Source organism: Cetorhinus maximus, chromosome 1 (assembly GCF_964194155.1).
Source record: "Cetorhinus maximus chromosome 1, sCetMax3.hap1.1, whole genome shotgun sequence".
NCBI classification, from domain to species: Eukaryota; Metazoa; Chordata; class Chondrichthyes; order Lamniformes; family Cetorhinidae; genus Cetorhinus; species Cetorhinus maximus.
Window position 1 is genome coordinate 66,511,242 of NC_135879.1, and position 27,736 is coordinate 66,538,977.

At 46.2% G+C, this 27,736-nt stretch overlaps 1 protein-coding gene across 1 annotated transcript in view; it reads right to left on the bottom strand.

The window, feature by feature from the left end:
- dchs2 (dachsous cadherin-related 2) overlaps positions 1-27,736 on the bottom strand; it is a 176,474-nt gene that overhangs the window by 125,229 nt on the left and 23,509 nt on the right. Inside the window, exons 2-3 of the mRNA XM_078541170.1 lie at positions 4,467-4,658; positions 1,301-1,532 (exon numbers count right to left, since the gene is read on the bottom strand). Coding sequence (XP_078397296.1) covers positions 1,301-1,532; positions 4,467-4,658 — 424 coding nt within the window. The remainder of the gene's footprint in view (positions 1-1,300; positions 1,533-4,466; positions 4,659-27,736) is intronic.

The window sequence follows — 27,736 nt, forward strand, 5'->3', positions numbered from 1 at the left end:
ATGTTATGAAGTTTAAACTGACATATTTGAGGAATTTAACAACAAGTGACATGGGAAACTGTCTCCTGTGGTCCTGCCTTTAGTCCATTTAAATGAACGGAAAGAAGATTGAGCATGCAATATGTGCTCCTGAAACGATGAAAATAATATACTCCTGAAGGTTTTTTCTTTCCTTTGTTTACACAAAATTCTTATTCAGCCTTGGCTTACATTTTCTGTTCCTGACTCTTGAATATGATCGTAAATTCAATTTTTAACGGCTCTCCATATTTTCCTATCCTGCCCGCAACGATGCCCGCTGGCGTTGGGGCCGGAAAATCCGCCCATAGATTGGGAAAGGAAAGCAAGCAAAAAGTTGAGTAGAGTTTCAGGAGTGCTGCGGGTAAGACACAGAAGCTGTGCTACTCAGGGCTTGTTTGGGTGATTTAATGTTATCTACTTTGAATTTATATAGTATTTCTGTTATATTCAGTGATTTTATTTTGTTTTGCATGTTAGTCCAGCTAGGAATGCACAGTGCTGCACATGTACGATACAGTATTTCAACTTGGACACTGGTTTTTCAGGGCAAGAAATGTCTGCAGCCGTAATTTTAACTGAGGGCTTGCTGTACCTCATTTCTCATTAAAGAAACACCTTTGAGCTTACCTTTCAAGATGCATAGGCTGGTGTGTTCCACTCTTACAATAATAGAAATATTGTGGATTTAAGAAAATAAAACTATCATTAAAGAAATTAGTTTTAATAATGATTGATCTTGGGCACAGTTGAAAATCATGTTGTAATAATTAATCATCAAATGATGAAAGCTGGAACTACTGGTGGGAAAACATCGCTATTGCTAACACGCTAAAATGGCACAGGTATCAAAATTACTGTGCCTGTTCTGGACAAGAGTCATAAAACTTAATACAAAATACGGAAAGGTGCAAACTCACAACCGGAATACACATCAAATTCTCAATCATAACTAGGTAGCTTGGGCAGCAATGAGCAGACGTAAGGTAGTTTTCAGAGGAACGCAAATTTGTAGAGCGTCAATTTTCCAGTCATTAGTTATGCATTGGCAAGGGCCCACCTTTTCAGTCAAGGGCTGGTACATGCCATGAACTAAAAAGGTTTAAAAATGGAGAGGTAGAGTTAGTACAAAACTTTACCAGTTTTATCTAACAAGAATTAGTTTTGTCTAACTTATCTAACAGGAAGTTTAATTGGCCAGAATTGAATTACCTGATTCCTATTACAACATTACAGTGTGAACAATATAAAATCCAAATCAAAAGAAGTAAACTTATTATACCTGTCGTGGAGTCTACAGAGAACAGAGAAGAAAAATTTCCAGCTAGAAGTTCATATGACACCTGTCCATTGATTCCAGAATCCCTGTCAGAGGCAATCACATTTATAATCTCTGTTCCAGGCTGTGTATGGCTGCTGATACTGGTTATGTATGTCAGTGGGTTGAATACAGGTTGGTTATCGTTGATATCTTGTAGCTCTAAGTGGATAAATGACTGAGCACTCAAACCACCCTATAGAAAAAAGATAGTGTAATTGACACTAATGTAACATTTATGTAATCGCATGCTGCTGTATGCGAAAATTGGGAGTTCTAGCTAACATCAGTGATGCCTGCTACACCATATTAATAGCTTGCAACAATAATGTATGCTGCTATTTTAGACGAATACGAGCTAAAATATGTTGAAAGGTAACAGTTCAGGCAGGATTTTCCTCTTTGTTACCACCTGTAATGTTTTGAATACTGGGGCATGGATGAGGACCTGTGACGCTAGGTACCCACCCACAGTTTTCAAATGTCACTTTTATTAAACAGCAATATAAGCTTCCAATTGGTGGTAGGAACAGGATTTTGGTTAGCAGGAAGGTGCCAGGGACCTGAGGGGGGCGGGGGAGTACCTTAATTTAAGTGGATATCACAATTCAGGGAAAAGGAGAGAAGTCTCAAGGCAGGGATGTCCAAGATTTTCCCCTACAGCAACGAGGCTCATTCCTGTTCAAGGAAATCTGAAAAAAATTATTCTTGGGTCTCTGTTGCTCCTCTACTGAACGATGCAATGTTTTACTGGTGGGTCCAGCACTTGCCGCAACCTGTGTATGTACGAGTTAAAATCCCACACTTGGCAGGCTTTTCACGGCCCTTTCTAAACCCAGAGTTTTACACATAATCTAGCCCCTCCCACTTATCCCCAGTTTCATACATTTTACCCCCTCTAACTCCATCCTCCAACCCCTGCCACCAAAAGTATAAACACCTTACCATCCTTCCCCTATCATGCACAAATTCACAGTCACTTTTCCTGCTTAAAGTCACAATACAAAGGGCACACACTTCATCCGCTCCACACCCCACTCCAGGTTCATACAATCTACTCACTCCAAATCATTCCAGTTCAGTTAGCTACTCCAACCACTAATCAGAGTTAGATATTTATATCCCCGGCTCAGACAGTTCATCTCCACCCTACTTTTTAATTCTTTCATGAGATGTGGGTATTGCTGGCAAGGCCAGCATTTATTGCCCATCCCTAATTGCCTTTGAGGAGGTGGTGGTGAGCTGCCTTCTTGAACCACTGCAGTTCATGTGATGCAGGTATACCCACAGTGTTGTTAGGGAGGGAGTTCCAGGATTTTGACCCTGTGACAGTGAAGAAATGGCAATATATTTCTAAGTTAGGATGGTGAGTGGCTTGGAGGGTAACTTCCAGGTGGTGGTGTTCCCATGCATCTGCTGTCCTTGTTCTTCTAGATGGAAGTGGTCATGAGTTTGGAAGGTGCTGTCTAAGGGGGTTTGGTGAGCTCCTGCAGTGTATCTTGTAGATGGTGCACACTGCTGCCACTGTGCATCAGTGGTGGGGGGAGTGAAAGTTTGTGGATGGGGTGCCAATCAATTGGGCTGCTTTGTCCTGGATGGTCTCAAGCTCCGTGTGTTGTTGGAGCTGCACTCATCCAAGCAAGTGGAGAGTATTCCACCACATGTCCATAGACCTTTTTCCTCTTCCTCCCACCTAAGTTCATAAACTTTATGTCCTCCATCCCCACCCCCCAATCAGGTTTAAAAACTTTACCCCCTCAAACCACTCCCTGAGATTCAGAATTTTAAAACCCCTTTCCAACCAACCTCCCCAGATTGATACTTCACCCCCTCCCCTGACATCCCCATAAGTGGAAGGGTAAAGTGCCAGCATAAGCCCAGTCCATTGACGAGTGTGGTTCAAGCAAGCACCTAACCACCACCTTGCCACCACCCCCTCCCCAACACCTGCCTCACCTTTTGATAGCTGCCAGTCAAAATTGACCTGCATGAGACCCTTATGAGGAGGACTGCCCTCTGTGTCACTCCTCAGGAACATCCCCAAACATCAGCATGCCTGCAAAGAGCCTGCAAGTTTCAGGTCACAGGCGACCAAAGCAGTTCTGGCCTGTACCAGCTTCCTGCTGCATGGTCACCATAGGTGCCCTGAGGCAGACTCTGAAAAGACAGTTCCCGCATTCACTTACAGATGGCTGAGCAAGGCAAAAGCAGCCGATATGCTAATACTCTCTTGAGACGCCCCCCCAGAAGTAATTTCCTTTGTGCCAAGATATGTGAAACATCAACTGCTGTTGTTGGGGTGGATCTAAAGAACAAGTATAACAGTCAGGTAGTCACATGTGGTTAACGTTTCAAGTCCGTATGACTCTTCTTCACAGCTCTGTTTCAGGTTTCCAGTATCCGCAGTATTTTGCCTTTATCTTAGGCAGTCAGATGTGTTGTGTTAACTTGTGTTGTGTATTGAGGATGAGAAAAAACCATCAGGTCATACACCCTTGCCTCACTTCTTACTGGATGTCCCTATATCCCCACCCTTCTTCCTCCTTTTCTCCTACCACCTACCAGAAGAGGGAGAAAATGCACAGATGTTTAATTCAATGGTTAATTCAGGAACCTGTGACAAAGATTCCTGTCCACCTCATCAATGGTGATCAGACAATCCCCAGGAGGATGTAACCCACTGTTATTACCAAAGACCAATTTAAATACAAGACTATAATTAAGAATCTTCCTCCAAACTTAAATAATTGTACAGCTCTTCCTGAACTTGCCACCATTTATTTGGTTGTCTAATTGATTTTGATTTTAGAAAGAAGCATAACTAAATGAAATGAAACTAATGCAGACATTTAAAATACATAATAAAATATAAAGAACAGCTTAAAGTCATTCCTACCTAAGTTCCTTCTCACTTTGCAACTTTCTTCTGAGCTGTGTGTTCTGCTCCCCTACCATACATGCCAATAGGACTTGCAAGACATCAGTTAGTACGCTTTCAAAATTACCTCAAAAAAGTTGAAGAGTTCATGCCTTATATATTTCTTGTGGTTTTACACAAAGAGGACAAATTCTAGTTTTCCTCAGAGAGTTAGGAGGAACCAAGGATTTACAAATACAAGATTTAACTTACCCCATCCTCAGCCATCACTAACAGATCATAACTTGGAGGTCCATCATCTCGATCCATATTCTGAGCTGTACAGACTTTACCAGTAGAGCTGTCAATAGTGAAGAAGTGTGATTTTTCATACTTGTTAACACCCTCATAAAGAGAGTAATGGATGGTACCAAAATGACCACTGTCTGCATCTCTTGCACTAACCTGCCAGCAGAGGGAGGAAAGAATATATTTGAGAAGAAACTACAGTTAGAAAGCAACCGTTTCAGCTGCTCAAGACAATGCACGTTTTTGAGCACTTGAAATATAATTCAACTAACATATTATCATGAAGAGTCAAACCACGTTGTAGCCTTGAATAAATCTTCCCGGAAATGGCCAGGATGAATTTTACTTTAGGCAAAGACTGCATTACAATGGACTACTCAAATGCCTTGGATAACTACAAGAAACTGCGGATGCTGAAAATCCAAAACAAAAACAGAAACAGAAATACCTGGAAAAACTCAGCAGGTCTTGCAGCATCGGCAGAGAAGAGTACAGTTGACGTTTCGAGTCCTCATGACCCTTCAACAGAACTAAGTAAAATTAGGAAAGGGGTGAAATATAAGCTGATTTAAGGGTGGTTGGGGGGCGGGGGGGGGGGGGCGCGGGGAGAGTGGTTTGGGACAAGCAGCCAGTGATAGGAGGAGATAACCAAAAGCTGTCACAGACAAAGGAACAAAGAGGTTTGAAGGTGGTGATATTATCTAAAGGAATGTGCTAATTAAGAGTATAAGACAGGACAGATAAGGTACAGATAGCTCTTGTGGGGGTGGGGGAATACTAAAAGGTAGAAATAAACAATGGTGGAAATACATTTAAAATTAGTGGAAATAGGTGGGAAAAGAAAAAGATCTATATAAATTATTGGAAAAAACAAAAAGGAGGGGGAAGAAACAGGAAGGGGGTGGGGATGGAGGAGAGAGTTCAAGATCTAAAATTGTTGAACTCAATATTCAGTCCGGAAGGCTGTAAAGTGCCTAGTCGGAAGATGCGGTGCTGTTCCTCCAGTTTGCGTTGAGCTTCACTGGAACAATGCAGCAGGCCAAGGACAGACATGTGGGCAAGAGAGCAGGGTGGAGTGTTGAAATGGCAAGCGACAGGGAGGTCTGGGTAATGCTTGCGGACAGACCGAAGGTGTTCTGCAAAGCGGTCACCCAGTCTGCGTTTGGTCTCTCCAATGTAGAGGAAACCGCATTGGGAGCAACGAATGGAGTAGACTAAGTTGGAGGAAATGAAAGTGAAATGCTGCTTCACTTGAAAGGAGCGTTTGGGCCCTTGGACGGTGAGGAGAGAGGAAATGAAGGGGCAAGTTGAAGCTGTCTGTGACAGCTTTTGGTTATCTCCTCCTATCAGTGGCTGCTTGTCCCAAACCACGCCCCCCCCCCCCAAACCAGCTTATATTTCACCCCTTTCCTAATTTTACTTAGTTCTGTTGAAGGGTCATGAGGACTCGAAACGTCAACTGTACTCTTCTCCGCCGATGCTGCCAGACCTGCTGAGTTTTTCCAGGTATTTCTGTTTCTGTTTTTGCCTTGGATAACTGTTCACTTTAAATCAGTGCAATGTAAACATGCGTTCCTAAATTCTATTGACACAAAGTTGACAATTTTAATCCTCCCCACCCAGGCGGATTATTCCAGGTGATTTAGCCACCAATTTCACACCTGCTTTGTGCTGACATTGATTTTAACAGTTCTTCAACAAAGACACACATCTGAAGCTGGTAAGGCCCTTTTAATACATAGATTGAGGTCCAATGACATAACTGGGCCCTGAACTACAATTTTAACATGGGCTTGAGCGGAGTTGCTCCAGGTGATGACAGAGGATGTGGGACCAGAAGAGGCCATTTAAGGCAAGCTTTTTACTTTGTTTGTGTGGCCAGGAGGAGGGGGAGGAGATGGGAAACACCCACCGCCCACCCACACCAAATCAGCAGCCTTTATCACACTTGAGGAACTGTCCCTAAACATAGTGGGCTGTCACTCTGATTCCTATTAGAGAGGACTTGCAGGCAGTGAACGTGAATCAACATGAAGCTACCTACAATAGCAGGTTTGTCCAACCTTTTCACTTGGGTAGCAGGGGGGGGGTGTCACATTTACATTTTTTTTTCACTCAAGGGGCCAATGAGCAAAGATAAGGTTTGGCACAACATTAAACATCAATTTCAAAATAATTTTGACGTATGAAGAAAAGAAACTACTTACAAATGTAAAAATGCATTGTCAAAGCGATAAATTGACAATTTTAAAAAAGAGTAATTAATAAAGATCACCATTAGAGTGTAAGGGAGACAGTCTATTTGTCTGGCTCACTCCCAATCTCTTAATGCTCACTCACTCACCCTCACTCACTGTGAGTGGGTGTGATTGTGTATTGGTGTGCAGGGATGAGGGTGAGTGGGAAAGTTGAGACTGCAAGTGAGCCAGACACACACACACTTCCAACACTTCTCTCTCTCGCCCACACTCATACCCTCTCCCACATTCACTTACTGTCGCTCTCCCACATTCACTCACTCTCTCTCTCTCCCATACTCACTCACTCACTTTCTCCCCCACACTCACTCTCTCCCACTCAGTCACTCTCCCACTCAGTCACTCTCCCACTCAGTCACTCTCTCTCCCACTCACTCATTCTCTCTCTCTCCCAGTCGCTCACTCTCTCCCACTCACTCTCTCTCCCACTCACTCTATCTCTCTCTCCCACTCACTCTCTATCTGTCTTCCACTCACTCTCTATCTCTCTCCCACTCACTCTCTATCTCTCTCCCACTCACTCTCTATCTCTCTCCCACACTCTCTCTCCCACTCACTCTCTCTCCCACTCATTCTCTATCTCTCTCTCCCACTCACTCTCTCTCTCCCACTCACTCTCTATCTCTCTCCCACTCACTCTCTCTCCCACTCACTCTCTCTCTCCCACTCACTCTCTTTCCCCCACGCTCACTCACGCTCTTTCCCCCATGCTCTTTCCACCACACATTCTCTCTTATCCCCACGCTCACTCACTCTCTTTCTCCCACTCACTCACTCTTTCTCTTTGCCCCACTCACTCTCTCTCTTTGCCCCACACACTCTCTCTTTGCCCCACTCACTCACTCTCTTTCCCTCATACTTACTCACTCTCTTTTCCCCGCTCTCTCTTTGTCCCACACTCAGTCTCTCTTTGCCCCAATCATTCTCTCTTTGCCCCACTCACTCTCTTTCCCCCAGACTTACTCACTCTCTTTCCCCCGCTCTCTCTCTTTCCCCCACACTCACTCTCTCTTTGCCCCAATCACTCTCTTTGCCCCACTCACTCTCTCTTTCCCCCACACTCACACACTCTTTCCCCCAGACTTACTCTCTCTCTCTCTTTCCCCCACACTCACTCTCTTTGCCCCAATCACTCTCTCTCTTTGCCCCACTCACTCTCTTTCCCCCACACTCACGCACTCTTTCCCCCAGACTTACTCTCTCTCCTTCCCCCACACTCTCTCTCTGTCCCCCACTCTCTTTCCCCCACACTGTCTCTCTTTCCCCCACACTCTCTCTCTGTCCCCCACTCTCTCTTTCCCCCACACTGTCTCTCTCTTTCCCCCACACTCTCTCTCTTTCCCCCACACTCTCTCTCTTTCCCCCACACTCTTTCTCTCTCCCACATTCACACCTCACTCTCTCTCCCTCACCCTCTCTCATACACCCCAGGGAGCAAGTCTCTTCACTTTCACGTGCACACCGCTGCATCCAGCCTCTTCCGCCCAGCAGTATCTTCCTCCACCATCCAGCTTGGCAGCATCTTCCTCCCCCACCCGACCCAGAAGCCAGCCTCTCCCCCACCACCCACAAACCCCACCCACCCCACCACCCAACTCCCGGCCCGGCAACCAGCCTCTCTCTTTACCCACAACCTGGCCCCGCAGCCAGCCTCTCTCTCCACCCCCACCTGCCCAGCAGCCAGCCTCTCTTCCCCCCACACCCAGCTCAGCAGCCAGCCTCTCTCTCCCCACAACTCGGCCGGGCAGCCAGCCTCTCTCCTCCCACAAACGGCATGGCAGCCAGCCCCTCTCACCCACCACCCAGCCCAACAGCCAGCCTCTCTCTCCCCCACCCGACACAGCAGCCAGCCTCTCTCTTCCCCACACCCACCTCCCCGAGCACGACAGCCAGCCTCTCTCTCTCCAGCACTCAGCCCGGCAGCCAGCCTCTCTCTACCCCTCAACCCGGCACGACAGCCAGCTCCTCTATCCCCCCAGCCAGCATGGCAGCTAGCTCCCCTCTCTACCCCCTAACTCGGCATAGCAGCCAGCCTCTCTCTCTCACCCCCCAAGCCGGCACAGCAGCGAGCTCCACCCTCCCCCTGCCAAACCTTTTTTTCTGGAGCACACTCGCTGCTACCAGTGTTGCACCCCTGAGCCTATCAGCAGCAAACACAGGAGGGGAGAGGCCTGTGATTGGAGGAGCAGTTTCTTCAGAATCTTCCATTCCACTTACCAGCATTTTGAAAACTGCTTCCAGGAGCCACACTGGGGGGCTTCGCAGGCCACATCCAGCCTGTGGGCAGCATTTGGACAAGACTGTTCTTTAGAGATTCATTCTTCAACTTTTCTCTACTCTCAAGGGAATTTCAGCAATAGTCAAGAATGGTATCTCCTTCTGTTCATATTTGCTACAGCATCGCTGGAAGGAATCCATATGGGTTCCATTTATAAGACTTAATACTTTGGGAATCTCGAAACTCTGAAAAATTAATGCTTAGCTCCTTTGCTGATGCTCTTTATCCTTTGGAAAAGTGATCTCATTGCAGGCCCTGGCAAACTATGCTTCATTTATATGCTGGAAACAACATACTGACCTAGCTTATTTAATCCATATCACCAACTGGTCTGCAGCCTTTGACACAGTTAACCACACAATCCTCTTCCAACACCTTACCACTGTCATCCAACTGGGCAGGACTACACTCATATGATTTCACTCTTATCTAAGCATAGCCAGCGGATCACCTGTAATGCCTTCTCAAACCACTCCCACACAGTTACCTCTGGGCCCCCTTGGTCCCCTCCTGTTTCTCATCCGCATGCTGCTGGTCAGCAACATCATTTGAATTTTTGGTTCCCACTTCAAACTCCATTCCCCAGCCACCAACTTCATCTCTCTCCCTGGCAACTGTCTGAGGCCGAACCAGACTGTTCACAGCCTTGGTGTCACGCAAGACCCAAGATGAGCTTCCAACTACATAACCTCACCATCATCAAGACCGCCTATTCCCACGTCCATAACATAGCCTAATATTGTCGTACCTTAGTTTATCTGCTGCTGAAGCCCTCATCCATGCCTGCATTGCCTCTAGACTTGTCTGCTCCAATGCATCCCTGGTCAGCTTTCCACATTCTACTCGACATAAACTTGAGGTTATCTAAAACTCAGTTGCTGTATCCTTACTTGCACAAAGTACCATTCACCCATCACCCGTGCTTGCTGATCTACAACGGCTCCCTGTTAAACAATGTCTCAATTTTAAAATGATCATCCTTCTTTTAAAATCCCTCCAGTGCTACAACCCTATGAGACAATGCATTCCTTTAGTTCTGTCCTCTTGAGAATCTCAAATTTGGGATGTAGGAATTCTACAATACCAAGGTCCCTGAATCCTGGGATTCCCTCCCTAAACTTCTCCACATCTCAGCCTCTCTTTCCTCCTTTAAGATGCTCTTCAAAACCTACCTCTCTGACCAATCATTTGATCTTCTGCCCTAATATCTCTTTATGTAGCTCAGAGTCAAATTTTGCTTTATAATTCTCCTGTGTAGGGCCTTGGGTTGCTTAATTCTGCTAAAGCCCTGCTCTGCAAAGCAGTTATCCAATCTGCATTTGGTCTCCCCAGTGTAGAGCAGACCACATTGTGAGCAGCAAACACAGGTTAGGAACATTGCCGTAAATTGCTGTTCTGTTGAAAGATCAATACCCAAAATATTAACTGTTTCTCTCTCCACAGAAGTTTCCTCACCTGCTGAGTATTTCCAGCATTTCTGTTTTTATTACATTAATGGTACCCCACATCAGAATTTGCAAGGGAGCAGGGCATGTGCCCAAGTACATTAAATCTGTTCCCTTAAAGAGTCTTGCGCATCAGAGGAGCTTCCCCAGCATAGGGTCACCAAAATAATTAGGTCAATCAGAAATCTAGTGCACAACCTCCACCTGCCATTTTGCTCTGGTCTCTTTTGCACCCAGCAGTGCCTGTGCCACCATGGTAGAGCAGAAATATGATCAGAGGTCTAGTGGGTATCCTGAAATGTCTGATGGCTCATGTTAAGAGTCCACTAGCCAAATTTATGTGATGTAGTCGCTTATCTGAAAAGCATATCTCTGCAACATATCTGAGGGCTTCAGGATAATCTGAAGCTCCCTGTGTAACAGTCCTTCACACAGGGTGACAATCTCTTAAAACTAGTCATAATGCAGCAATGATGCCTTGGGCTCCAATACCCAACAGTCTGTTTCCAGGGCAAACTTTATCAGCCCACTTGCCCTCTACCCAGAACACCGCACGTTAAGGGTAAAGATCCAACAATCAGATTCTTTGCTCAATTCACACACTTTCTACTACCAATTCCACCACACTTTACAGATCAAATTCTCCAATCCAAGTTTTCTATGTTTCATCTGTTAATGGAAGTTGGTCTCAATTCCTAAATCTCACATAATTTGGTAAATCACTGGATAATCTCCAAATGAACTTGAAGAAGGATTAAGAAAAGCTGCAAACAGTGAAATTAAACTGGACAGAGGTTAGTTTCAGACAGTGGAAAACCAAAGGTATTCTAAGATTAATAGTATGTTATTGGAGTAGGGATCAATACACTATAAGAGCACTGCAGGGCAGTGTGATTAGCTGAGCAATATTCAACACAGAGATAACCGAGATCATAAAGGGGTAATGAGAAGCATCATTGCTTCTTCCAGAAAATTCTGTACAAGATCATGGTGTTCCGGGAAACAATTAAATCACAAAGAAATTGGTAGTCTGCAGAAAGGAAAGATGGTGGAGAACGCTGAACAGAAACACAAGAGGCGGTGATTGGTTGTTGGTGCAAAAGGATGTCTACTTCTAGATGGTTCTTTGCCCTTCAGACCTCCACTCATGGGCTACCTTAGAACAAAACAGCTTACATTTATATAGCACCTTTAACATAGGTAAAACATCCCCAAGCAAATCAGGTGGATGAACAAGAAGCTGTAATTGGAGGAATGCAAAGTTCTTGGACAGCTGGATGAGGGGTGAGGCCATGGAGAGATTTGATGAGAAGGAGTTTTAAAGTGAAGATGTTCGAGGACCGGACAGCCAAGATAGTTCAGCGAGTATAGTGGTGGTAGGTGGACATTGTACAAATTAGGAGATGGGATGAAGAGCTTTGGATGAGCTCAAGTTTATTGACAGTGGAAGTTGGTAGCCAAGCCAGGAGAACATTGGAATGGTTGAGGTGTGTGGTAACAAAAAAGTTTCAGCAGCTGATGGGCTGAGGCAGGGACAGAACGGTGATTTTATGGAGGTGAAAGCAGGTAGCCTTGGTGAGGGGAGGAAATGGCATCAGAAGCTTAACTTTGAATCAAAAAGGACACCACAGCTGAAACAGTCTGGTTTAGTCTGAGACAGTGGCCAGGCAAGGAGAAAGAATCAGTAACTAGGGAATGGAGTTCGTGACAGAGGCTGAAGACATAGGTTTGGACTTCACGCTGTTCAATTGAGATACTCGGGCAGATATCCTTCATAAAGGACTACATGGGTGCAGTGCATGAAGGAAAGTCAAACAGGGAAGTTTGTATGCTTGTAATGGAGCCAACTCTGTCTCATCCATTTAAATTAACAGAAGCTCAGTCAGTTTGCATTACAAATATGCAATTCTCCCCAGCACAGAGTAGCCAGGATTACACAGACAGTGCCATGCAATTTGGCAGCATTAAAGTATAAGAAGGGGCGGATTTACAATGAAACACACTGTGTTGTGGCCCAGGGCCCCCAAACGACAGGGGGGGGGGGGTCCAAAATGAATGAGTTTCAAAACATTCAAATAGGGCCCCTGAGCTGATGCTTCAACAGCCTCTCCCACCCAGGGGGCTGCGAGACCTAAATCGAGAACCTTTTCCTTGGTGTTTCCTCTGGTTTTGCTGTAGTTGCTTCACTCTATGGGGCTGATTTAATTTAACATTAATTGCTCATGTTTCCCACGGCGCTGAGGTTGTCAGATTGATGACTCTGCAGCCAGACTGAATTAAACTGCTTACCCGAAAACCGTCTGAAGCTCAGGGGACTATACAATAGCCCCACCGCTTGGGGTTATAATGTATATATAAATCATATATTAGACTCAGTGGGACACCTTGTACACTCAATCCACTCATCCTTCACCTCTCAAATTTAAACTGAATCATTGGTTAATTGAAACTTGAGACAATATTTATCACTGCAGAGACGATACAGACAGAACTGGGCAATCTGTGTGCTGCACAAATAGATTTCCAAAAAGACTTGGCGTATTTATTAATGGTTGCAAATTAAATGCAAATTAAAAAGCAACGGTTTTAATGCATGACGTTATATTGACAAATGTTTAACATATTTTAACTATTCCATTAAAAGAGAAACCATTCTTTGCAGCATTCATGGGCAGTGGCCGGTCAGTTTGGCGAAGAAAGCTGGGGGATTACAGTCTTGCTTCACTTCATGTGTTGTGTTAGGAAAATGGCCTAAAACCAGAAGATGGGCAGAATTGTCTGGTCCCACTGGCAGCAGGCGTCATGGTGCGCGTGAGTGGACAATATGGCGAGAAGGTCAAAAACCGGTTTCATGCTGTTGTGAAACCAGTCTGCGATCGTTTGCTCCGCTTGTCAATGGAAGGCTGTGCTTTCCACCATCCAATGTTGGAAGTTAATTTAAATGCATTTGCATCTCATTATTGTGCCTTCATGCCAGAATCATCTCCCCATGTCAAATTTACTGCCCACGTCGGCGTGACTTCAGAATGGCGTGATTCACCACTGCCTTTAAAAGGCATGCACCTGGTGAGCTAAACTTCAAGGAGAACTTGGGAGGTGAATTCACAACCTTGCATAGTGCTTGCAAACATCGGCTGTAGGTCATCAACGAGGACATCATGGAAGAGGCACTGCGCGTTCGGGGCTGGGGGCACAGGCAACTCACTATTTCCCGCTGGCTTTCAGTGTAGTGCCGGGGCAAAGGCTCCAATATGGGTGAAGTAAATGTCGGGGAGGAGGTGGGGAAGCAGCCACGCACTTGGAAAAGCTTGCCAAAAGTGAGCATTCTTCCACAAATCCATTGACTTGCTTGGAGTCCGGCCTCTGAAGCTTTTCTGTCCACTCAAGCAATGCAAAAGCATGAAAGTGCCACCAAATGCTCTAGAATCTTGCACCCCATAGGTGCAGACTGCAAATTAATGTGCATTTTAGGGGGCAGCAGAATAACTGGATGACTGGGCAAGTTGTAGAATCCCCTTGCGAAAGGTGGCAATTGCGCAGTCACTGGTGGAGACGCTCAGAGCCCCTTGCAATGTCTTTATTAAGGTTTGGACCAGTATCCATCATGGTTCAAGCTAACAATGCGGCCTTGTAGTGCAGGTTAGGAGGATGCCTGCCCCTGAGCAGATCTCAGCATGCAGTCCAGTGTCAAAGCTGCCCAATTTGTCAAGTGGAGTAGGGCGGACGTGGGTGGGGTTTCGGACAGCCATGAAGCGCACTACACACTGGTCATCCAAGTGGTGGCCAGCACTCTCCGGTATGCGTGAAGGGGCCTTCAGACTTAACCAAGAGAGGTCCTTAGGGCACAAATACGAACCCACGCATCTCCCTCTTTGATCCTGCAGGAGAAGAACATCAGGATCATGGAGTCTGGTGAATTAGCAGTATGCCTCATGGCTTACAGGAAGCAGTGAAGAAGAAGAGTGCAGAAGGGGCGCCTGACTCAGCAAAGGGAGGGGCACCTTCTCAGGATGAAGGGGCAGCAGGGCCTGCTGAGCACACAGCTGAATATCCACAGTCATTGTTAATAGGTACTTCACTAGACCTAGGGTCTATAGACGGTGCTTGTCATTCCTGCAGATGACTGAGAACCGGTGTCGCTGAAGATTGCGCATGTCGAGGGAACTGGTCGGTCACATATGCCACCTGCTGCAGAATTTGGCACCACGAGGGACATGGAGGGCATCTACTGCCAGAGGCCGTGAAAGTGACCGCAGCACTCAATTTTTAAGCCAGTGGCTCCTTCCAGGGCTCCACAGGTGACCTGACCAGGATCTCGCAAGCCTCCGTGCACAAGTGTATACAGGTGGTCACGGATGCCATCTTTGCAAAGGCACAGAACTTTGTACATTTCGTCCAGGATCAGGAAAGCCAGGAAGCAATAGCGCTGGGATTTGTGCAGATCTCAGGTTTTCCACAAGTGCAGGATTCCAGTGACTGCACTCACGGGCGCTTAGATCTCCATAGCAGCAAGCAGTCAACTATGTCAACCGTAAGGGCTTCCACTCGCTGAATGTTCAACTGGTCCACAACAAACGCATCCTACAGGTCTGCGCACAATTCCCAGGAAGCATCCATGACTCCTACATCCTTAGCAGGTCTCAGTTCCCTGGCATCTTCCAGGTCCACAGGGGCTGCAGGGTTGATTCCTCAGCGACAAGGGCGAACCACAGAAGACATGGCTGTTGATGCCCATGCAGCAGCCTCAGACTACAGCAGAGTGATGGTATAACAAGGCTCATGCCACGACCCGCACTTTGGTGGAGCAAACAATGGGAATTTTGAAAATGAGGTTCCGGTACCTCAACAGGTCCAGTGGAGCATTGCATTACAGTCCTCAGAGGGTGTTGAGCATCATCATAGTTTGCTGCGTGCTTAACAACCTCGCACTGCAATAGGGGAGGACCTGGCTGAGGAGGAGATAGAAGAGCTGCACATCTTCTTTAATGAGGAGGACGTTGAAGGAGGTGATGGTAATGAGGTCCTTGAAGGTGAGATTAGGCCATCGTACTAGCAAGACATGGCAGGCGCTCAGGAGGTCCTCATAGCTGCAAGATTTGTGGAGGATGATGACGAGATGCAGTGAGGACAGTCCTGACATCCTCACCTTGTATCTGTGAACATTTAACTCCTGTGTGCCTGATAACAATGAACATACCCTCAATGCTCAAGCTCATGGAGATGCAGTGGAGGCCCTAATAGTCACAAGGTTCCAGGGGGATGATCGTGACATGCAGTGAGGACATTCCACAGATCTTCATATTGCCTGTGAATGTCTGACTCCTGTCTGGCTGAGGGCAACTTGCTTGCACTCTGTGATCAGGGTCATATCATAGAGACACAGCCGAGAAACTTTAAATGCACCTGATCCTTTGTCAGCACATGACCTCTTCAGGACCACACCTTCACCGGACACAGATGCTGAAGAGATATGGGGCCAGCATCGTCTCAAAGGTGCTGAGAGCACACAGAGAGAATGACGGAACTCTGTGATGCCTGCCCATGACATTCTGGCAGCAATGACAAACACCATCGAGGTGCAGGCATCACTGATGTGTCCAGTGAGTGTGAAGTCAGACCATCACTTTGCTCTGAAAGTTACACACTGCACAGGGAAGAGACCCTAGACTGAGACACCTGCCTTTATCTTGTGCAGAAGCCAAGATTTCACATCTGAGTGACACGAACACAGCTCATCATAACAAGTAACCATAGACAAGGAGACATTCTTGGGAGTTTACTGACAATAGTGAACATTATGTACAAGTGATTAACACCTGTGCCCCGGTTGGACAGTTCCACCTTCTTAACCTTCCTAACCCTGCTATTACGTCTTGGTGCTCCCCTGACATCCACAGCGGAGGTGCAGGCAGCCTGCTGACTGCTACACCCTGTCTGTGATTATTAGGCATGTGTCTTCTGGAGGGCCGAGAACTGGAGGTCTGCTTTGGGTGTCCTATTGTAGGCCAGGTGCACCCTCCTAGGCCTGTGGAGTTGGAGATGATAGGGTCACAGGAAGAGGGGATCTGGACCGGCCGGACATTCTCGGAGTCACCTGGGTGGATGACCCCAGGGCGTCAAGCTGCTGGTCCTGCTCCTTATGGGTGCCTGATGGCCCCTGGCTGACTCCTTGAGGAGAAGGGGAAGCTGGAGCAAGATTGACCTGCCTTACACGCCTCCCGCACTGACACATTTAGAGGCCAACCATGGCATCAGCAATGGAGTTCAGCCAGCACAGCGGTGCAGGACCTATGTCCTGGACTAAGGTCTCCATGGTGGCCGCCATCCTGCCACTGTTGATCTCAGTGCTTCGACATGCCAGCACTATCACCTTGGGCTGATGGCGGTGGGTCTCCTTCATTGTCCCTTGCAATCTGAGGAGTGCACACGACATCCCTTCCTGATGTCCCTGTGATTGTCTTTGCAGCTCCACTAACTGATTGAGGACCAAGTCCAGAGGCTTCTTCTGATTCGGACTCAGCAGATTCCTCGCCTCTAGCAGTCCTCTGAGTCCGGCGACCAAGTGTGTCCCTGCCTCCATCTGTTATAGAACAGGTTATGTGCTGTACTCACCAGATTGTGATCCCGAGGCTGCTCTACATCGAGGTACCACTAAGGTCTGTGTTGCTGCGCTGGTGGGAGGTCTGGGTGAGCTCTGTGACAGGTCTTCAATGGTGCTGCCCTCAGGCTCATCAGAGGTGCTCTTGGCGCTGGGGTCGGGGTCAAGGTTGCCCAAGGGCGACATGGTAGATGTGCCTAGGAGAGAAAGTGAAGATTATTTGTGCTTGGCAGCTGCGTTAAACACAGAACAGTGGACTCAGAGTAGCGTTGAGAGAGGGATGATGTGGTGCAGGATCATAGGATCATGTGGGTGTTCGCCACCGACCTCACCATCGCCACAGGAACAGTCCACGTCCCCTCCGGCACTCCACTTGATTGTGCGCGATTTTGTCCTGCATAAAGACAGATGGAAAGAGTGTGTGCCAGGCCACATGAGAAGGATGCAACGCATGCTGAATGGAGCCATGGACAGGATGGGGAGGCTATCACTGGAGGAGATAGGCCAGATGGAGCTGTGAGGATGTTTATGAGAGAGTTACTGGCAATGTCCCTTGAGCTGGCAATGAGTGAGATGCCAGCAAATGTGAGAAGGGCTTGTGAGTGGGTGAGTTGAGCTTGATTAGATGGTTAACTGGCGATGCGGATGAGATCATTCATCCTTTTTCTGCACTGAATGGCCAACCTCTTGTGTGCAGTGTTGACACTGACCACCTCTGCCACCACATCCCTAGCTGGAGTGGTTAGACTGATGGGCCTCCTCCGGCCAGAGCGGGGCAACAGGACATCGTGGCAGGCTTCCACAGAGTCCAGAAGGTGTACCAGGGATGCATCACTGAATCGGTGGGAGGCTGCCTGCCTTTTGGGACCATGTGTAAGATTATACCTAAGTAGGCAGTTGATTAGCCATAAGTAATTTTAAGTTGGTTTATTAAGTTTACTAAGAAACAACAGTTTAGATATGATATATTAACTAATTAGACCGAAAAAGTATACAACCCTTGACAGTTCAGAGTATTTATTAATCCCAGAGTTTGGGTGGACAGTTGGAACAGACTGTGTTGATCTCAGTAGCTTGTGATAACAGCATTCTGCTCTCTAGTCGAAGTGTTAGGAAACTCTTCCCTCAATCTCTCGATCTTCCTCCTTCTCCTCTGGTCCATCTTCCATCTGAAGAAGGTAGTTGCTCAACGAGCACTGCCACCTCACCAGTACCTCAGCCACCCAGCATCTCAGCCCCTCACCCCCTCAGCACCAATATATATACTTTATTTTGGGGCCCGGTAGCTTACCCAGTGTCAATTACCTATCCAATTATTCTGACCAATGGATACAGGACAGGTGCTCAAAACCTCAGGGTGGTTACCACCCACCTTATGCATCACCCTGCTTGATGTCAGTTTTTAGTTAACATCTTACTGAGATTCATGTCTTGGTCTTTTCTAAACACTTGGGAGATAAGCGGGTGCACAGGACACCATCTAACAACTCAGGAATGTCGACATGGCAGCCTGAACTAAGGCTGTTCAGAGGTCAAAGTGTTTAGAAATTCTCTTTCCAGAGAGAGAATCAATGCTGTTTAGCTAATCTCATAAAATGTAGAAGATGCCCGCTTAGATGAGAGTTCTTTTTTATTTACTCAGGACCCCAATTTCTTACACAAGTTTTCACCGGAGCTGTCCTGGGCTGCAAGCATAGAGAACTGTACTCGTGGCTGCAGTTTAAATATGGAACCTGGCATGAGGAAGCAGAGAGGTAACAGTGTGGCGGGCAAATCAGAGGCTGCCCGTCAGCGATCCAGAGTGTTTCCTGTGACTGCATAATTTGTGAGCGGGAAGGGGATGATATGACGCAAAAATCCACCATTGCGGCAGGGCGGGGGGGGAGGCGGTAAAACATCTTTTTTCACGGCCGCTACTGCACTTAGCGCAAATCTGGGATGATTCCGCCCAATGACTTTACTACAATACCCAGAAAGCTACACAATTCACTGAACTGACTACATGAAAACCCACATCTGGAATTATCAATTGAAGAACTATCGATTCATAATCAATCATTTCCTGGTGTCACATCCTCCAAGTGTTTCAATAAATGATGACACAGTAAAATATCCAAATACCAAATAAGAATTACCTGGTAATGCACTGAAACCAGGTCATCAAAGTCAGCTTCCTCAGAGATTTTTGAACTGTTTGAATCATCTCATTACATAATGATATTTATAATGGTTGTGATATTTGAAGTATGAGATTAACTTTTTATTCCAAAATAAGGTCACAACCTGGAGTTAAGGACTCCGTTGGTCACTCGATGTAGCCGCATTCATCAACTGTTAGGCATTTCTCCAAAACGCTGAAGATTTTAAGGGATCTATTGTAATCCCATTTATCACATAGCTACACATAGACTAGAAGGACCCTTACCACAAGGTTCAACTTTGCTCCGTTACAGCATTAAAATAATTGCTTTGAAAAATAAATACTCCAAAGGTCCATCTGGAGGAAAAACAACACAAGTTGGAAGGACAATCGGATGGCTTGCCAGTAGTACCATCAACAAATTCAATTTGCAGTCCTGTTAAGTGGTTATTAAATGTGTTGTTATAGACTGTTTCACATCCTTTTTGCCACTGTACAGAGCATTCCTGAAACCCACTGTTCATTATTCTGCATTACAAATTCACTACTGGTCTAACGGGGCTGAAAGCTTATTAACGTTTAGCTACAATGTGCTGGTTTGTACTATATGTTTTTGCAGTAAGAATAAAAATATAAAATCAGCAATCTCTTCAAAAAGTAAAAAGAAAATGTATATAATGCTTAGTGTGCAGCAAGACAAATCCAACCCAACCAATTACTGCCCCATTAGTCTACTCTCAATCATCAATAAAATGATGGAAGGGGTCATCAGCAGTGCTATCAAGTGACACTTGCTTAGCAATAACCTGCTCACTGACGCCCAGTTTGGGTTCCGCCAGGGTCACTCAGCTTCTGACCTCATTACAGATTTAGTTCAAACATGGGCTAAAGAGCTGAACTCCAAGGGCGAGGTGAGAGTGACTGCCCTTGACAGAGCCAACATTTGACCGCCTGCACTTGACATTGAGGCAGCATTTGACCGAATGTGGCATCAAGGAGCCCTAGCAAAACTGGAGTCAATGGGATTCATGGGGAAAACTCTCCGCTGGTTGGAGTCATACCTAGCACAAAGGAAGATGGCTGTGGTTGTTGGAGGTCAATCATCTCAGCTCCAGGACATCACTGTAGGAGTTCCTCAGGGTAGTGTCCTAGGCCTAACCATCTTCAGCTGCTTCATCAGTGACCTTCCCTCCATCATAAGGTCAGAAGTGGGGAGTTCACTAAAGATTGCACAATGTTCAGCACCATTCACGACTCCTCGGACACTGAAGCAGTCCATGTCCAAATGCAGCAAGACCTGGACAATATCCAGGCTTGGGTTGACAAGTGGCAAGTAACATTCGTGCCACACAAGTACCAGGCAATGACCATCTCCAACAAGAGGGAATCTAATCATCACCCCTTGACATTCAATGGCATTACTATCATTTAATCCTCCATTATCAACATCCTGGGGGTTATCATTGACCAGAAACAGAAACAGAAAGCATATAAATACTGTGGCTACAAGAGCAGATCAAAGGCTGGGAATCCTGTGGCAAGTAACTCACCTCCTCACTCCGCAAGGTCTGCCCACCACCTACAAGCACTACTCACCATCCTGACTTAGAAATATATCGCCGTTCCTTCACAGGTGCTGGGTCAAAATCCTGGAACTCCTCCCTAACAGCACTGTGGATGTAAGAAGGCATTTCACCACTACCTTCTCAAGTGTAATTAGGGGTGCGCAATAAATGCTGGCCTAGCCAGCGACACCCATATCCTGTAAATGAATGAAAAAAAGGACAGAACTCCAGATCTCTGAAGTAAGGCGAGCAAATATATATCATGAAACGGTGGCCAGGAAATAGCAAGCTTGATTTTTTTAAAAAACAGGGCACGGCATTATAATACAGTAGAGGGACACGAATCCCAGTACCACTTCTCCCTCCCTCCCAAACAACTACTAGTCAGTGTCTAAACAAAGACATATTTTCGGTGATCCTCATTTTAAAGTATTACGATGACAGTAAATATTGTCAAAGGTTCTGAAGGGAACTTTGTTTTTTGTGCAACTTAATGCATCTGGTAATTTGCTAACATGGCCTTTTTTTTAATAGTGTGCTGCTATATTAATATAAAAGTAACTATATTCTTATGAGGCATGATATGCATGTTGATAACGTTTCAGTAAATACAATTACATGAGATGAACATCATCATTTTCTTGCATAAACAATTACATTTTATACTTTAGTTCATATTGCTAGGTCTAGCAGAAAGAAAGAGAAGTGAGGAGGTTGTTTCACAACCCATTGCTAGTTTGGATTTTTTAGGGTCTACTTTGGGAACTTGGAATGTGCAGTTATGGCCTTTTCCCTTTAATATTTCTTCTCGACTCCACAAGTGACTCCCTTTTGTGCTATTGGTCCCGAGGTCATGTTGACAGGCGTTGCTGCACCACATCAACAGAATAGGAAGACGGGGATATGATGGAAGAGAAGTGGTTGGGGTTCATTCTGTTTATATAACAGTGATAAATATTTATATGTTGCAGATATGCTGAATGGTCCCTTACACAGAATTCCTAATCTGAACCAAATTCCCAAGGTACTTCTGATGCAAGAATTTACCTTGGTTTTAATACAGAATTGGCTTGTTGATGTTTAGCTGTAAGAGAGTATCTGAAAACGAAGAAGCTTATATCAATATTTGGCAAACTGTTTAATTTGTTAACTTTGAACTAGATTGCCTATCTGAGAGTCACCTACCATGATCCTACCATAGGATTTTCTTATCTGGCTAGGGCTGGGAGTGGGGAAGTGCAGCACAATGCTGAATTAAGTTTTCTACAGTAATAGACAGTTCATACATTGACAGCAGAATGCTTAACAAAATTCTGATGCCATTTTATGTGCCAATCTTTGAGGTGAGCTGGCAAGCGCACTGATAGTTCGTTGCCTCAGTCCCTTACTCAGCATGATCACTCGCTTATCCCTCTAGTATCTCTGCAATTCCCTATCTGTTGCTGTGGGAGTAAGACACATATGCCTTGCCACAATTATCTGATCATGTTTACCAGGGGGTGTAAGCACCGACCTGAGTGCTTCCCTCTACATCAATAATGTCCTGATTTTTACCACACAGCAGTTCTAACCCCAGAAACAGGAAGTCGATAGTTCAAACTTTCAGAGATCAGGGACTGGCACATCATTGCATTTATCAACAGCAATTAGATCAGAAAGAGGAAACAACTTAAAATGTTTTAGAAAATAACAAAATTTTAGTAGCTTTCTACCTGGACGTATTGTACCTCAATGCTAACCACTGTTCACTAATTTAAAGGCATTTACAGATATGACGGGAGCCCCTTTTTTTTACTGTAAGAGCAAAGACGTGCCTGGAGTCACAGGGTTGAACACGTAGCCCTGTACACCCACACATTCATTAAGGACAGGATAGTGTGGTGCAGTAGGCTCCGGCTGATCCCAGGCAGCACAGAGACAGAGCTAAACAGACATCTTCCCACATACACTCTTTCTCTGATCCAAGGCGTGCCACATGCTAACAAGCCTAGAGCAGACCACTAGGGGCACAAGGTGAGCCAACTCACTTTACCCAACAATAGTGAAGTCCGTCCGTTTCCCTCAGACCATGATCGCAAATGCAAGTGGGGAGTTCACTCACTGGTTGTTTGAATGAATCGCCAGGGCCACTAGTTAAAGGTGTCAGTGGTGGCTCCGGTGCTAGCAGTCTGGCCTCTGGGTCAGGCAGTTGTGGGTTCAAGTCCCACTCCCATCCAGACAGACACTCCAGGGAAGTGCTGACCTGTCAGAGATGCCAACTTTGGATGTAAAAGATCCCATGAGACTATTTTGAAGAAGAGCAGGTGAGTTACCCTTGGTGTCCTGGCCAATATTTATCCCTCAATCAACATCACACAAAACAGATTCTGGTTATTATCACATTGTTTGTGGGAGCTTGCTGGGTGCAAACTGGCTGCAGCGTTTCCTACATTCTCACTTCAAAAGTACTTCATTGGCTGTACAGCTTTGGGGCGTCTGGTGGTTGTGAAAGGCACTATATAATTGCAAGTCTTTAAATTTTGGTATGGCTGTGAGGTGGCTATGAAGCTGAGCACAGGGCCATTGCCTACAAGAGGATTTCACATATTCTACTTTGCACTATCAGTGTACACATTAAGTGCAATTTCTGTTTTCTATAGACAATCACCTTATTTCAGTCAATGAAAACTATCAACAAGACATCACACTACATACATCTGCTTGAGTGCATATGCTCAGACCTTTTACACTCCATCCTTCCAAAGCAGCGCAAATTGACAACTAGTTAATTGGAAGTGCATATCAGTAAATTATGGGTGCATTTCCCATAATTGTCCATTTAATGTTCAGAAAACCATGGAAACAGTATCACCCAAGTCCTAAATCACTGGGAACACAATTTTGTAAAAGCACTCTCATTTCTACATTCTTCACTTGTGTTTCTGCTAAATTATGTCATTACTTCCAGCATAGTGATTAATGCTAGCAATATTGAAAGTTAGTAATATAATGTAGTATCTTTCTCTCAAGTATGATAATTCTAGATGGTACACAACTATAGTTATTGAAGCTAGACAGCAATATACACATGAGAACTCTAGCTACCTTAATTAGTGACAGATAGATAATAATATTGGCAGTCCAGATGCCTTTACTTTAGCTTGATTTAAACTAAGGAATTAATGTGAATTTGAATAACTCATATGTTTAGTTGGTTTTAAACTATTCAAATATATATTTATATGTACCACAATTAGTGGAATCCTATTAATGGTTTCAAAGATCTAAATTAAAACCCAGATTAAGCGCAGCAAGCTGCTGCACCCTGTCTAGCCATTTAGTGGCTTTACAGCTAGATTCTGATTTTACATGCAGGAGGTTAAAGCATAAAGATGGCATCATGTACAGGAAAAGTTAACTTTGGTAAAATGCTTGCATATACCTGTAAGAGCACATATTCTAAACTGAGCAGATATATTTAAACTCACAAGATCAAAGGCAATAAGAACGAGGGTGGCAATTCAGCCTATTTTAATTCATACATCCACTAATCCATCCAAAGTCCTTCCGTTTGTTAATTACTCTTTGTGTGAGGAAGAATTAGCAAATATCAGTTTTAAACTTGCCTTTTAGTAGTTGGAACTTCTATCCCTTTGTCCTCCTCTCTCAATTTAGTTTGCAGTAATTTTCCAGGTCTACCTGTTCCTTACCAGTTACTATGTTGCAGCAAACAAATGGTGATTTTTCACAATATTCCAAATTCTGCCTAATTTGAATTAGTTTGAAGTTTAATAAGTGCTGCAGGGCATCTTAATTATGCACACAATTACAAAGGCATATAACGACCTTCATGAAAACAATGTACTTCTGGTGCACAGACCATTTCAATCCAACCCCTAACAGCAGAAGCTAGTTTGACAGATGCTGGGATAAGAAGAACCCATGGTGGACCTAAACTATTAGAAACAGATTAAATGACAGTTCATCGTTATGAAAAAAAATAAGGTTTGAATGACTACAACATCTTCATTGTGACAGTAATGTAGAAACAAATTAAATGACAGTTCATCGGTATGAAAAAAATAAGGTTTGAATGACTGCAACATCTTCATTGTGACAGTAATGTTTACAAGTTTTGGCACTGCTCATAGACCATGGGCAGAATTTTCTGGCTGACGTGCGGGTGGCGGAGCCCGCACGTCAGCGCTTAAAATGTCGCGCGCTGACGTCACGCGAGCGTCCCAACATCAGCGCACGGCATCGCAATATTTAGGTCAGTGGGCGCGCTATACAGCGGGACGCGCGCCCGTGATTAATTAAAGGCCTTGTTAAGGCAATTAACTTGCCAATTGACGAGGATTTTAAGGGACCCGTGCGAACTTTGGCTCGGCGCATGGGCCCAACGGGCAGGCGGGTAGGTGATTTTTTATCAAAACTCATGCACTGGCGGGATATGTGGACTCAGAGGGGTTGTTCATGTTTTTCATGAAGTATTTAATGCAGAAAGTGTTTTAAACTTGCCTGTGTGATTGTTAGCAGTTCACACCGATTTCCAAGAGCTTTAAGTGTACTTTGAAGCTTCAGCTCATCAGTCTGCAGACAGTAATCTTTATCGGGCCTGCAGCTTTCCGGAGGCCTCCATTTAGCCTGGGTATGGGTTCTGACATCTCCACTGTAGGCAGCTCCTCTGAAGGGAGGGATAGAATACGGAGGAGGCCAGGAGTGGACAATCAGCCTCCAGTGGAGCCACATTTGGGAAGCCAGGCGCAGGCACAAGGGGCACAGGGCCAAGAGATTGTCCAAGGTGGAAGGGGCCACAGAAAACGCCACTATCCTGCTGCCAGGGTATACAGGCAGCGAAGCAGCTACCTCAATATGACTGAGGTGCAATGCCGAAGGAGGCTCCGTCTCTCAAGGGAGACAGTCAACTATATCTGCCAGATGATTGGCCCTTGGATCTCCCCTAACTGTGTGGGTGGATACCCCATGCCAGCGGCTCTGAAGCTCACAGTTGCCCTCCACTTCTATGCCTCTGGCTCCTTCCAGGGCTCGGTGGGTGATCTTTGCGGTGTCTCCAAATCAGCTGTCCACACTTGTGTTAAGCAGGTTACAGACGCTCTGTTCAGACGGGCATTGGCCTTCATCCACCTCCGCTGCGACCAGGCAAGTCAGGCACAGCAAGCCAGAGGCTTCGCGGCCATTGCTGGCTTCCCCCATGTCTAGGGTGCAATAGACTACACACACGTGGCCATCAAGGTGCCAGCAGGTGAGCGGTGCCTTCGTCAACAGGAAGGGTTTCCATTCCATGAACATGCAGATAGTGTGTGATCACAGGATGCAGATTCTGCAAGTTTGTGCAAGGTACCCAGGTAGCTCCCACAACGCCTACATCCTCAGACCCTCGCAGGTGCCGGGGCTCCGGCTCAGCTGGATGGTTGGCTGCTGGGTGATAAGGGCTATCCCCTCCAAAGGTTGCTCATGACACCTTTCCGCCATCCAAGAAAAGAAGCTGAGGAGCGCTACAATAGGAGCCGTGGCACCACAAGGGTTGTGGTGGAGAGAGCCATCGGTCTTCTCAAGATGCGCTTCTGTTGCTTGGACCGCTCAGGGGGTGCACTCCAGTATACCCCAGATCGCATCTCTGTGATAGTGGTAGCATGCTGCGCTCTGCACAATCTTGCGCTGGAAAGGGAGGATGCAGTTGATGATGAAGACCTTGACGCAGTGGATGAGGCTGCACACGATGTATCCATCAGTGGCTCGGAGGATGAGGAAGCACAGGGCAATGATGAGGGGCAGCACGCCGAACTGCAACTATACCAAGGAGGCAGTGACACCCAGGACAATTTAATCCAGCAAACCTTCAGCTAGCTCCACACACACCGATCAGCAGGGCCAGCATTGCCTGGCGCTTCCACACGTGGCACTTAGGTGCTACATCTTCCACCTCATCAGCTGCAACTAAGGGCTTAGTGCAGAAACATCAATGTCCACTCAAACACTCATGAGATGTCTGTGAAACATACAAATGCAGCACAAAGGAAACACCCTCAGCCATGGTCAGAAAACTGGACTTTATGCTGTCCAACATCAAAGAGAAACTTCTCTCTTACAAACATAACTATTTGTTCCCTAATCTAAGGCCAACACAAAATCACCAGTGACATACCCGTGGAGTGCCTAACATGCCTCGTGCTTTTGTTTGCGGGTGCTATGTCTAGATGCCGCCCCATCGCTCGGAGTGGCTTGTGAGACAGCCTGATGAGTCTGCTGTCCTGTTGGCGTCGATGACCTTGGTGGGCGTCCTCTGGCCTGTGGAGCCTATGATGGCCCCGCCTGGGAGGGAGTGGCCAGTTCCAGAACTGGCACCTCCCCAGGTGTCGCAGCCTCAACGGATGCAACGGTCACTGGCAGAGGGGCGGAGGAGCTGCTGCCCTCATCCGGAGCGCCCTGAGAGGAGCTCACAGCGACGACAGGCAGCTGCTGTGCCGACATGAGGTCACATTGGACCTCCCTGCTCACCGCAGATGGATGGGCACCGAGCGCCGACACTTGGTGCCCACAACATCTCCCACATTGGGAATGACCACCCGTGGCCATTAACGCTGTGAGGGCTTGCAGGTCAAAGCGTAACCCAATCAAAACAGTCTCAATCCGATCGAAGCCCCTCTCCATGAGAGTCGCCAATTTCTCAGTGGAGGAAGCCTGAAGCTCTGTTCATGCCTTCAGTTACACTCTGCCTGGGCTCCTCCACCGCAGAGACCAACTGGAGCACACCCTCATGCAACCCTGCCAGACGCTCCCGCGAATCCTACCACTTGTCCTGCAGCTGCTGCATTGCTGACATCGCCAGAGACACATCATCAGTGCCGGACTCAGCATCCGCCTGCTGGCGCCATCGGCACTCTCTGTCCCTGCCATCTCCTCCAGCGAGTGTGAAGTGCCTTCTCCACTGTGATCCGGGACACTAG